The sequence below is a fragment of the Plecotus auritus genome (genome assembly GCF_963455305.1).
Source record: "Plecotus auritus genome assembly, chromosome: 5".
Lineage (NCBI taxonomy): Eukaryota > Metazoa > Chordata > Mammalia > Chiroptera > Vespertilionidae > Plecotus > Plecotus auritus.
The window spans coordinates 186,341,143-186,354,296 of NC_137776.1; the positions used below are offsets into that span (position 1 = coordinate 186,341,143).

At 61.2% G+C, this 13,154-nt stretch overlaps 1 protein-coding gene across 3 annotated transcripts; it reads right to left on the reverse strand.

Annotated features, from left to right (window-relative positions):
* Nucleotides 1-2,830: 2,830 nt before the first annotated feature.
* TMEM250 (transmembrane protein 250) lies at nt 2,831-6,908 on the reverse strand. 3 transcript variants are annotated; one of them, XM_080667267.1, is made up of 3 exons: nt 6,798-6,908; nt 5,580-5,731; nt 2,831-5,020 (listed from the first exon to the last, which is right to left on the reverse strand). In XM_080667267.1, the coding sequence occupies exon 3, from the start codon at nt 4,976-4,978 to the stop codon at nt 4,502-4,504; it is 477 nt and encodes a 158-aa protein (XP_080523393.1). In that variant the 5' UTR covers nt 4,979-5,020; nt 5,580-5,731; nt 6,798-6,908; the 3' UTR covers nt 2,831-4,501. The 3 variants fall into 3 exon arrangements, with proteins under 3 accessions (XP_080523393.1, XP_080523392.1, XP_080523391.1); XM_080667266.1 differs by lacking the exon at nt 6,798-6,908 and adding an exon at nt 6,488-6,700; XM_080667265.1 differs by lacking the exons at nt 5,580-5,731; nt 6,798-6,908 and adding an exon at nt 6,488-6,731.
* Nucleotides 6,909-13,154: the final 6,246 nt, after the last annotated feature.

Here is a 13,154-nt window from a genome sequence, read left to right on the forward strand (position 1 = left end):
TGCAGCCAGCGCTCCTGTGCCCTGTGTGGAGCCTGGTGCAGGAGGGGTGGGGCCATCCTGGGGGGGGGCGGGGCAGGGGCTAGCGGAGAGGCCCTTTCAAACAGCACCAGCAGGGAGACAGAACAGGCCTCTGCAGATGGAAGCACGTTCCCTCCCAGAAAGTGCCGAGTCAGCACAGCGCCCTGCCATCCTCTCCCCTCCTCCAATCGCAGGCTGGACGCAGGGACGCTCAAGGTCAGGGCACATCAATACCGTGGGCGGCCCTGTCCTCCGCAGGGACACACGGTCACACTCTAGGCCGCCAGCCTCCCGGGGGTGGGGGCTGTCCCTCCCCCAGGCTGTCCAGCCGGCTGCCACCACCTGGGGGGGGGGCAGGGAGGTGGGGGACATAGAAGCCTGGACACCCAGACTTTCTCAAATAAGCCTGTGGTTTCTAGAAACTTCCAAAGCATCACCCCATCTCGCCCCACCCCCTAGCCCCTCACACCCCGGCTGCTCATTTCCATCACCGGGCCTGGTGGCTGGGCTGGCTCAGCTCTTCCTGCCCAGGCACCGCCAGCACCTGGCCCCAGGGAGCCCCCCTCAGCTCTCGGACTTTGTTCAAGGGAGAACTGGTCTCTCCTCCCTGTCCCTTCTCTACCCTAGCCCTGACCTCCGACTCCCAGCCCTGACCTCCCTCCCATCGTGAAGTCAGGATGCCTCCTGTTCTCCTGCCCAGCAACTGCCCTCCCCCAAACGTGACCACTTCTTCCTGGGCCTCCCGGCCTCCTGTGCCCGACTCCCACAGCCGCTGCACCCCGCTCTCCCTCGGGGCTGCTCCTGGCCACAGCCACTGCTCTCCCTGGGGCCACCGTGGGTTGGTCCCTGCTGCCCACCCTCCACCCTCCAGGTTGAAGACAAGCTTCGGTGCCCAGCTCCTGACCCCAAATCAACAGCCCGTGGTCTCCAGCCACCAGCCTGCAGGTGCTGCCACCACCAGGTGGCGTTGCCAACTCCGGTCGTCTGGGCACTCCCTGGCCTTGGAGTCCCCATCGTCCCCCGCCTGCCCATCCTGCTGTGCACCGGGCAGGTGGCCCTCCTCACCCATCCCAGGTCATGGGTCTGACTGCCTGTCTCCTGACCACTTCTCTACCTCAGTGCAGCAGGGCCTTTGGGGGGCGAGGAGGGAGCAGCAGCTGAGGCCTGGAGGCTCTGCCAGGATCAGTCCTGCCCTAGCCCCTGTCCCAGCCCCTGCAGGTGCCCGACTTTGCCCCAAACCTGCCCCAGCCCCTGCAGGTGCTGGTACCTCACTCCAGGATCAGGAAGCTTCCAGAAGCTCCGACTACGCAGGTCATTTGCTGCCCCAAGGCCTGCAGGCTTGGTGTCTCCCCCTCCAGCAAAGCTACCCCGTCCCCGTGCCTCGAGGGCCCAACCCTTCTCTGGTAGAACCCTAGCTGGCAACTAGAGCAGTTTGGAGACGGAGGCTCTGTGCAGGCCCTGCCTTCCCCAACCGGCCACTCTGAGTGGCGTCTTTGGAAGGGTGACTGTGGTGCAGGGGACCGGGGCTAATTCGGCCCAGAGGACAGGAGCGGCTGCGGCACACCATACACGACGCTGTCACCCAGGGAGGTGACCTGAGCCAGCTGGGGCCCAATCCGTTCAGCCTCGAGCTGCTCGGCCACAGCAGCCCCGGGGCCCAAGCTCAGGGTCCGGTGCTCCCACACTGGACAGCACTGGCCCGAGGACCCCTGGGGAAGCCACTGCAACCCCTGAAAACGAGGCAGAGTGGGTGGGGAGGCCGGTGTGGCAAGAAGACCAACCTGGGACAGTGCTGGCAGCCCTACCACCACTCCAGGGAGGCAAGCACCTTGGAGGGCTCTCCTCGGGTGCCCTCCTGCGCCCACATCTGGGCTCCCAGGCCGGGCAGCAGCACCCCCAAGCTCACTAAGCTTCTCACAGGAAGTTCACCTGTGGCTCCGGACCGGGGCTTTTGAGGATTTCACCAACTCCACCATCAAAAGCTGGACACAAAATGAGTCGGGTTTTTTCTAAAACGTTTAGTTCCTCAGAAGTCCAGAAACAGCAGACAGGCCTCTTGTAACAGCCCGTCCCTCTCAAGGTCACTTTCTGGCCACTGGGCTGCTCTGAAGGACATCACCCTTGTCCCCTGCATAGAAGCCCGGGAACCTTCACAAGACATTTTCTGAGGAATCGTGTGTCACTCATGTTCCAAACTGCTTTCTGGTTGAACAAGACTGTAACTGGGAAAATACCCTCGACATAGGCAACAGTGTGGTGGTGAGCAGAGGGAAAGGGGTGGGAGGCGGAAGAGGGTGCAGGGCTCATCAGTGGTGACGGAGGGGACTGACTGGGGATGCTGAGCACAACACGATGCACAGGGGACGTACGTAGAACTGTACCCCGGAAGCCTACCTGATTGTATTAACCATGTCACCCCAACAAATACATTCAAGAAACGGCGACTTTCTGCCTCCTTTCCTGCACACGCCTGTCCCTCAGGGTGACTGCCAGACTCCCTTCCCACTCCCCGGTCTGTGAGGGTGTCCCCCATCTATTTAAGGGCCCCACACCTCATCTGCTGGTGGAATTCAGTCCTCCGGAGCCCAGGCAGGCCCCCTCGGGCCACTGACAAGTTCTCACTGCCATCCCGCCACGTCTGCGGGGCAGGCTCCCACTGTGGACCCGTGGCCTCAGGTCAAGGCAGCCCTCCCCCCGCACCCCTTCCCAGCATCGCAGATGACTGTTCTAAAACGTGCCAAATTTTTCTTGTTAATATCCTTAAAAAAGAAAGGGAATAAGCTTCTTGAGCCTCAAGCAATCACTCCATCAACACGTTAAAAAAATAAGTTTAATGCAGGTGGCTCGTTTCATAAGAATTTCACAGGCACTCGAGACCCCAGGCAACTACTCGTTGAGCGTGTCAACTCCTAGCACTGCCGCGCAGACACCCGAGGTGGCGCACGTCCAGACCCTCCCGCCATCCCGATGGTGTGCACACGCCTACCTCAGTCAGGGGACTTCGAAGATCTGAGCAGCGTGAGTTAATTAACACAAAACAAAGCTTGTAGGAAACAGCATGACTTAGTGCAGAAGATGCCCGCAGCGCTGAGGGGTCCCCGAGGGTCAGCTCCTCAGCTCCTTCCTCCAGGAGCCCCCCCACTGGCCTCAGGCTGAACCCCGTCCAGCAGAGCTGGCCACAAACTGAGGGGCATGGTTAGAGCCAAGTGCTTTTTGCTTTCTCTACCTGATTTGGGGCTCCTTCCAGTGGCACCTAACTGTCCTGACAGTCCCCCTGGGGCCACTGCCAGGGAGAGAAGGGGGCAACTTGGGGTGAAGCAGCATCGGCCCCATGTCCTGCCCCCCGTCTCTGCCTGTTGTCCCAGCAGAATATTCGGAATGCCCACCCACTGGCTAAGGAGGCCCACGGTGGCCACTGAGCGACATGGCCACCCTGTCCCCTCGCTGCAAAGGCAAGAGGAAGGGTGGACAGAAGTTGGCTCTGGAGTGTGTTCTCTGTGACCAAAACAAGTCCCCCAGGACCACCGGCCCTTGGTTCTCTCCTGGCCACAGTCCCTGCCTACATTCATGTTTGCTTTCCACTCCCCAGCTGCTCTAACTGCCCCGGGGCAGGAGCAAAGGGCAGCCTTGCCCCTCACCCAGAGATCCAGCCCTGAGCCACCCCTGACTCTAAGTGGTGCCTCAAACACAGGTCTGCCCATGTTTCGTGGTGCACACTCAGCGCGCCGCCCAAGACCTCCGACATGTGCTCCAGATGCACGTCCCAATTCTGTGTTCTGACCAAAAGCAGCCCCCAGAGCCAGAGAGGGACTGAGGCGCCTCCCCAGAAATCCACATGTGAAGGGGCCTGACACTCCCCGACCTGCCTGGAGGAAGACGGCTCTGCCCTGGGCCAGACCCCAGCCTCCCAGCTGCCAGGGCCCTGACTCCCTGCTGGACTGCGCCTGCACAACAAGGTGACCTGGGAGGCGGGCTGGGACTCAAGACCTCACGGTGGCCACTGAACAACATGGCCACCTCTCAGGGTGCCGTAGGGGCGGCCCTGTGGCAGTGTGGTGAATGGAGCCTGATGCTTCCCTATGGCCAGGGCCGGGGTGAGGCCAAAAAGACCCCTCCAGACTGGCTCCTGGGCAGCACACCCCTACACCACCGGGATCGCCAGTGTCCTGGGGAGTGGACGGGGACACAGAGGCTCTCCAAGTACAGATTGATCGTGACCGCCCCCAAGCACGGCCTGGAAAAATGCGGGCTGGAACCACGGGGGTGGCCAAGGGTGAGTGCACCTGAATGCACACACAGGAGGGTAGCGGACGGGTGGGCGCAGCGTCCATGCACAGAAGTCACAGCCCATTCCTCTCCTGGGCAGAGACCCAGCTACTGGACGTAGCGTGAAAGGCAAGGCCCTGACCTACCCCATCAATAAGCGGCCGGCGCAGGCATCGGCCCACTGGTCACATAACCGAGCCGGCCCAGGCCGCGGCGCTCACATATCCACGAAAACCATGAAGCACCAGCCCAGGCCGCCCACCAGTAGCAGGGTCACGTGGATGCCGTAGACCAGCAGCTCGTTGAGCAGGCGGAAGTCCACGCGCCGGCGGCCCAGCAGCAGCAGCAGCACGGACAGCTTGAGCTGGAAGCGCAGCAGGACGCGCACGCCCAGGTACTGCAGGCAGAACAGCGCGGCCAGCGCGCCCCACAGCGCGGCCGTGAAGAGGCTGCAGCTGAAGTAGAGCAGGAAGCGGATGAAGCCGTAGAGCCAGCGCGCGCGCACGTACACGTCGAAGTTGTTGTACTTGGTGCGCGCCAGGCGGGAGGTGCGGAGGGGCCCGGAGGCCGCGTGCAGGCATGTGGTGTGCGGGCCGTGGAAGGAGCGCACCCGCCGGGGGATGGGCATGACCGGCATCGGGGCCTCGGCGCTAGCTGGCGGCAGACGCAGTGTCCAGGCGGTGGTCAGCGTCATGGGCACCTAGGCCTGCGAGCCCGCAGTGGGGGAGGCGTGGGCCTGCAGGGAGTGACAAGCAGAGGAGCCCAGTCAGCCCAGGAGCAGCCAGCGAGGGAGCCTGTCCCAGCAGATGCCGGGGGCATCTGCCAGCCTTGGGCGCAGGGAAACCAAGCTCAGGATGCGGACCTGCCACCAACGCTAATGAGGACACTCCAAAGGGACCCACAAGCACGTGGAAACCAAAAGTGCTGATTTTACCAGTGACTGGGGAGAGGGGCCAGGGTGGCAGTTGGGCCCTCTGGAGGCAGTCAACCCTGAACGCGTGGAGGGACAACAGGAGCCCTGGCGAAGCTCACCCTTCCACAGGCTCTGCCAGTCCGTTCACTAGACTCCCCCTCTTGCTTTCATCTGGGTGCCTAGCCCTGCCTGGACGTGAGCCCCTTTCATCCAGGGGGAATCAAGTCCCTCAACAGCAGCCAACAGGATCAGGATGAGGGAGGGGGTGCCCCCAGGCACACACGGAGCAATTCACTTCGGCAACTTGACACCCAGGTGCTGGGAGCTGGACAGCTCTGCAAAGTCTAAGGTGCGGTGGGAAGCCGGACCACTAAGGACCCACCATGCCTGGCAGGTGATGGCAACCGCCTGCTTGTGTGTCTGCAGGATGCAGGGCGTGCAGACCGGCCTCAGGATGAGAAGCAGCAGCGGCTCCAGGTTACGTGGTAATTGCCTACATCTGTGGATGTAACTGCCATGTGAGGCTGCCTACATCTGTGGATGGAAACAGAGCTGGAAGGGCAGGATGTGTACAGGTTGCTGGGAAGCACCGGGGCGTCTGCCTGCCATCAGGGGGGCGGCAGCTGCGGCCCCGTGGGGGGACCTCTCCGAGTGCCCTCTCCGGCCACCAGTCCAAGCAAATGGCCGCCACGCTGTCTGGCCGGAGGCGGAGGAGTGGGGAGGCCGGCATCCCCCCTCCCCCCCCCCCGCCCCACAGGCCCAGCCCTCCCCGCAGGGTTTGGCCAGAACCTGGTCTAACAGCAGCTGCCCGCGCTCTGGGCAGTTCCATCCAGCTCCACCTCGGCCTCGGCCTCGCCCACCCCCCCAGGCATGGCATTCAGAGCCGGTGCCCTGGTCTGGAGGGTCATGCACAGCCGCCCCTCACTTCACGCTGTGGGACCGGCCCACCTCCCACCTCCACTGGGCCCGCGGGCAAAGCAGCTCCTGGTGCCCGAAGACGCCCACGCCTCGGGCTTGGAGGTCGGGGAGGTGGCGGAGGCCGCACGCGGGACCGCCGCGCAGCGGCTCCATCCCGCCGACCGCCCCAGGCCCCATCTTCCGGGGCGCTCAGCCGCGCCGGTGACACCGACTCTCGGATCAACGCGTGCCGGACGTGAAGCGGCTCTGCCCTCGGGCCTCTGGGGGCACCGGCGACCGCGAGGGCAGGACCGACGCGCCGGGACCCCCGGGAGCCGCCCGCGCCCGCCCGTTGCCCTGGAGACGCCCGGGCCACCCCGCCATCCCGCTCACCGGGTGCCCTCTCCGCGCCGGCGTCCCGGCCTGCGGGCCCCGCGGTCCCTCGGGGCTCCCCGAGCAGGGCGGCCGCATGGTGCCCACGCACGGTGGCTGCGGGCCTGGCGGCTCACACGTCCCCACCCGCCCCGAAGGGCCAGGGCTCCCGCGCCCGGCGGCGTTTGGCACCGCGCGGGAGCCGTAGCCGTCCCTCGCGGCCGCCGTAGCACTGCCCTCGCGCCCTCCGCCCACTCCACACCGCGAGCGCCTCCTGCCCCCAGTTCGGGGGCGGACGTCCGCGCGCGAGGGGCGCGCTCCATGACGTTACCATCGACGTCTCCGCCTCGCGTAAGCCGCTGACGCAGCTCCGACTGGCGTGCCGGCCCCGCGCAGCTCCTCTGCGCACGCGCCGCTGCGACCGACGCGGCCAGCTGTGCGCAGGCGCCCGCCTCGGTGGGTGGGGCTGGGAGTGGCACTGCGCTGAGGGCACCTGAAGGGGCGGGGCCAACGCTGGCCTGGGGTCTGCGCCCTAGCACTGCGGGGCATTGGGGTGGAGCGGGCGGAAACCGAGGCTGATAGGGGAACACCCACATGCTCTGGGGTTGCCCCTTTCCTAGGAGAAAGGATTTTTATGCAGATGTTTTATTTTTTTAATATATATTTTTATTGATTTCAGAGAGGAAGGAAGAGGGAGAAACATTGATGATTAGAATCATGGATTGGCTGCCTCCTGCACGCCCCCTACTGGGGATCGAGCCCACAACCCGGGCATGTGCCGGGACATGGAATCCAATCGTGGCCTCCTGGTTCATAGGTGGACGCTCAACCACTGAGCCACACAGGCCAGGCTATGCGGACGTTTTTAAAAATATTTTAATCCCTCAGAGGTGTTAGGATAGGGAGACACTTCTCCTTGGATGTAGTCAGCAAGTGACATTCACCTGAATTCCAACAAGTTCAAAGATTGTGCAAGTTCCACACCCTTGGGAGCTAAGTGCCTGCCTGTCACCTAGTTGAGTCCTCACGCCCAGCCCCTGTCGTGTCAGAAGGACCCCGTATTGAAGGGTCTGGCAGGGTCGGATGAGAGGGAGAGCGGGAGGGGGGAGCGAGGAGACCCGAGGCCCAGAGCAGCTGTGCAGCAGCAACAGAAGAGGCTGAGAAAGAAGGAGCCTGTGGGCAGTGTTCTTACAGGGCACCTTCTCTGCAGGCTGGGTCTGCCCTGCTCTGCACACGCCCCCCCTGCCAGTGGTGGTTTCCTCTCCCCAGCCCTCTCCCCTTGAGACGCCCCAGGCAGCCCCTCCTCATCCCCCTTGTTCTAGTCCCTGAGCTGCCCCTGCATACTTGCCTTTACTGCAGTCACCCCCTCCACCTGCAGAGCTCCTACTCAACCTTCAAAACCTGGATCAAATAACCCCTTCCTGAGAAGCCGCCTCCCACCCTATGCCACCCCTTCCTGGCCCCCACTACCCCTGGCGGGCAGGATTCTTACTCAGCCCTACTTTCTCCACCCCCAAAGCTGCAAAGATTCCCGTCTCTCCCACTAGCTGTTTTCTCACCACGGTAAGATGTGTTTCTGCCTCGCCATCCAGTCCACATGTGCACATGTTTAAACAACTCCGGGAGCCTCACAAACAATGCTTCTGACCACACGCTGCAGAAGCCAGGATGGCCCCCGCCCGCCGCCTGACCACCGCCCCTCAGGAGGACCCTGAGCAAGGCTGTGTCCTTGGGCAGGCTAAGGGGCAGGGCCTGGGGAGCCCCCGACAGACGTGCTGTGCTTGGTTGCAGGCTTGCCCTGGTGTGGGGGTCCCCTGTCCCAGGTCAGCCCCAGGCCTGCCCAGGCCTCCCTCTGGCAGGGGCCTGGCGCCACCTGCTGGGACAGCATGGGCAGTGCGGCTGAGTTAGCCGCAGGTACTGGTGAGTGGGGCTCAGAGTCTGGGGGTCAAGAGGGTGCCCTCAGCGGAATCCCACGGCTCCCCAGCTGTCCATGGCAGAGCTGAGTCGCCCTGACACAGAGACCCAGCGGCCTGCAGATCCGGAAATCTGGTCTCTGGTCTTTCCGGGACATGTACTGACTGGCCGTAAAGGACATTTATCCTTGCTGTGCCCGGCACCTCTTTAACGGCCCTGCCGTCACCTCGACAATCGGAGATTTCCCCCCTTGGCTCTGGGCTGCCTTAGTGACCAGATCCTGAGACCCCAGGGACCCCATGATTTCCCGGGGTGGGGGTCACAAGCACCCAGCTGTTGTGCTGTGGGGGAGCGAGGAAGAGGGCACAAGGGGGGTCAGGTGGGGGCAACAGTTACGTAGAGGGCATGTGGGGATCCTAAGGGAGGCACATGGAAGTCAAATGGGGACCATGTTGGGGGACCCGGGGGACATGTTGGGGAGCATGTGGGGTGTCATGGTGGAAGTCATATGGAGGGTACCTGGGGAGCAGGTGTGGACCATGTGGGGGTCTGTGGGGGGTCTAGTAAGGACCACATGTATTGTCATGTGGAGGGAAGTTGGGGACTATATGGAGGTCATGTGGGGGGCATGTAGGGGCACCTTGGGGCCACATAAAGGGCACACAGGAGCATTTGGGAGTCATGCTGGTGCACGTGGGCGTATATGAGCGCACGTAGGGGAGGCCATGATGGGGCTCCAGTGCTTGGCCTGGCTGAAGCCAGCCTTTGGGTGTTTGATGTCAGAGTCGGACCTGTGAGTGAAGGAGCCTCCAGGTGAGTTTGACCCCGGCCCACACACTGAAAGGTCGTGGGTTCAATTCCCGGTCAAAGGCATGTACCTGGGTTGTAGGCTCGATCCCCAGGTCTGGTTGGGGCGCATGTGGGAGACAACCAATCAAGGTGTCTCACATCGATGTTTCTCTCTCTCCCCCTCCCTCCCACCCTTCCACTCTCTCTAAAAATCAATGGAAAAAGCCGGAGCCGGTTTGGCTCAGTGGATAGAGCGTCGGCCTGCGGACTGAAGGGTCCCGGGTTTGATTCCGGTCAAGGGCATGTACCTTGGTTGCAGGCACATCCCCAGTGGGAGGTGTGCAGGAGGCAGCTGATCGATGTTTCTCTCTCATCGATGTTTCTGACTCTCTATCCCTCTCCTTTCCTCTCTGTGAAATATCAATAAAATATATTTTAAAAAAAATCAATGGAAAAAATATCCTCGGTGAAGATTAACAAAAATAAAAAATAAAAAAATGGAGGCCCGGGCTTTGGAGAGTAACGGGCCACAGCCTGGCATCTCCAAGTGACGTCCATGGCATTGACCACCCAGGCTCCGTCTCAGCCCCACACACAGCCTGTGCTCAGGGCGGGATGCCAGGCGCTGGGCAGCAGACTTCGTGAGTGACGCTGGGGGCTGTGCAGGGCGGCTGGGTTAGAGCTCGTAGTTTACAGTTTGCCCCCATTTTGGAAGTGTGCCCCTCACCCGCCCCCAAGCTCCACCTTCCGAAGTGTGCAGCCTTCTCTGTGCTGGACAGAGCGGCCCCAGCCTGGCCCAGGGACAAGGAGGAGGCCACACAGCCCAGCTTCTTAGGGGCTCTGCCTTCCTCCCAGGCAGCAGGCCCCTAATTATCCTGAAACGCAGACCCAGGCCATGAAGGGGCCACGGAGGCTTGCCCACTGCCCAGGTCTGTGCTACCGTCACGGAACGCACACTCGTCCGCCATCCTCCAGTGACTGAGCAGTGCTGGGCAGACAGGAGGGAAGATCTGTGGCTGAGCTGTTGCTCGGCGTGGCGATCTGTCGGCTCCCAGAAACCCAGCCAGGCGGATGTATTTTACCGCAGGCTCGGAAGACAAACATTCGCATTTATATGTCACTTGTTGCCATATAAATGTGAACCTGTACTCCTTTCAAAACTTTTAATGGATTGTACACATTGCGGGAGATTTAAAGGGTAAACGCAATGGCTCAAAACGTTACTTTTAACATATTTGTCACTTTGATAACAGCACCAAAAAAAATTAAAAAAATCTGGAAGACATTGCCCTCAGAAATCAATTATAAATAGATGCATCTTGAAAGAGGTTTATTTTGGTCATTAATGGTTGATGGGCCCCCAGCGCAGGATTTAAAGTTAAATTATGCAAAATCAAAAACCAACCTTATAATACGTAATCAAACATGCATAAAACTGTCAGGCCCAAATAAATTCTCTCAATTAACTTGCTTCAGACTGTGATTGCATCCACTAATCTAATCAGCCCAGAGCAATCTGAAGGTGGGGAGATGGATGACAGGTGGATAGATGGCCATGAGGGCGAACCCCACGGGGAGCAGGCGCAGCACACCCCCACCCCCGGCGAGCGTGGGGAAGGACCTTGGAGAGTGGAGGTTGGGCCCACGTTTACCGGGTGGGCATGGAGGCAGCGCCTATCAGCCAGGCACCAGCTCCAAGCCTCATAGGCCGGCTGTCCTGGGCACACGTGGCCTTCCTCTCGTCACCTGGATGAGCCAGGCCTGGAGTCACCCTGGTCTTCTGGGCTCCGGAAGCCCAGTTGCTCACGTCAGCGGTGAGCTCGGGCTCCCTCTGTTTTTTTCCAGAACAATGAGAACAAAATGGGCTGGGATAGTCCATTCTCACCCACATCTCCCCACAGAGCCCCCCAGTTCCTGCCTTAGAGTCTTTTACAAAAAATAGATAAGTTTCAGAGAGGAAGGGAGAGGGAGAGAGAGAGATAGAAACATCAATGATGAGAGAATCATGGATCGGCTGCCTCCTGCACATCCCCTCTCATCCCCCCACCCCCTCTGGAGTTCAAGCCTGAAACCCAGGCATGTGCCCTGACCAGGAATCCAACCGTGACCTCCTGGTTCATAGGTCAACACTCAACCACTGAGCCACGCCGGCCTGGGCCTGCCTTAGATTCTTCGTTAAATGAGGGTCTTGACATAAGCTGCATTTTGTCCTTTTTGGGCTGGGGTGGTGACAGGCAGACAGACAGGTCAGGGATGCACCCATGCCCTCACCTGGGCTGTGGGGAGAAGAGGTCCCTGTGGTGGGGACCCAGGCATCGTGCTTCCTGTCCGACTCAGCTACACACCAGCTGAAGACCCAAACGGGTCTCCGAGACCCAGACAGGCTTTGAGCTTTAAAGGCCTCTCTCCACCTGTCCCCACATCTTGGCGGTCGTGCACACACTCTGCCTCCCCTGCGTCCACTCTGTCCTCTGTGCTTGGCGGGATGGCCCGGAGGACAGGCTGGCCGGCCCTGGGACCCTGGACGGCAAGGCGGCCCCGGTGACGTGCTGTTTACTTGTCAGAACAGGCCCCGTGCTGACACCCGGTTCCCGTGGACTCGTAAGAGCCTGTCCCCGACAGGGAACACTTCGTGCACCCCGTGTCCGACGTTCTGTCACCTCGTCCTCCCTCTCCGACAGGACACGGGTGTTGGTGCCCGCTTCTGTCCTTATAAATCACCCCGAATGCAATCACGGTTTGTGTCCCTCCGGATGGATGGCCGACGTGGGCTAACTTTCTCATTCTCCTGACTCTGGCTGTGGCAAGTCCCCGTGCAGTAGACGATCAAGGGGTGATGTGCCAGGCTGGGGGCTCCCTGCCTAGGGTCTGCCACCTCAATCCTCACCCGCTTTCTCTGGGAGACACACCGACTCCTGAGAGCCAGCCAGTGAATCAGGCCTCCTGTCATTTCCAGAACAAGCCACAGAGCACCCAGGCCTCAGAGAGAGAGCCCCCGTCATCACTCCACAGATAACCACCAAGGCCTGTGGGGGTCATGCTCATTCTGGGGGCTCAAGGATGTGTCTGGAAGGAAGTCCTGTCACATATAAATTGTCACCCTCTGCAGAGGGAGAGGGTCCGTGGTGGCTGAAGTGGCCCCCCCCCCCAGGGGCAGGATGGCCCACCCAGTGAAGGAGCTGCGCCAGGTTATTGAAAACAAAATAAAAGGCGGCTCCTGTGATGAGCCAGACAGAATGCCTCATTTGAGGTCCCTGGAGGGGATTCACAAGGACAGGTGGATGGTGTTTGGGGGAGGGAGGGAGTGTTGAATGGGGGTCGAATGTCTGGGACGATGGAGAGTCCTGGAGAGGACGGTGGTGGCTGTGTGACAGTGTGAACGTCTCCAATGCCGCCGAGCTGTGCGCCTAGAAACTGTCCCCAAAGCGGCGGGAAGTGGCCCTAAAAATGGCTCACTAGTCTCTTGACCCAGAACACCCCCCCCACACACAATATCATGCAAATCAACAGGATCGAACCTTTGTGTTCACCGTTAAGAGCACTCGTGACCTGACCCAGGCCACAAGGTATGCCTTCCCCAAAGCCAGCAAGTGTCTGAAGGATGTCACTTGACAGATGTGTGCGGGTCGGTGGCTGAGTTTTTGCTGCAAACACCTAACAACGCAGAGAGTCTGGCTGAACTTACGCGTGTAGGTGGAGGCCGTCCAGGTGAACCCACGCTCAGATGTGCTGGGAGACGTCAGGGCAGGAGGCGGCCTCCTCCCTCCATCCCTCCTGCCCGGGGCTTCTGAGGCCCCGCTGGCGGCCCTTGGGAGCGCCAGGGTCTGCAGGTGCGGGACTCCGGGGCCCAGGGAGCCTGCCCTGGACCCAGCGGCACCTGCACACCGCCCTTTGCGTGTGTGCTGTGCGGGCTGCTGGCTCCCTTTCCCGGGGTTGGGTCTGGAGGGAGGCCTCCCGCCCAGAGTGGAGAGCCCGCCCCGCACAG

What these genes read in the sequence shown, in the direction of transcription:
- TMEM250 (XM_080667267.1), bottom strand. Translation starts at nt 4,978, where the DNA reads ATGACGCTGACCACCGCCTGGACACTGCGTCTGCCGCCAGCTAGCGCC.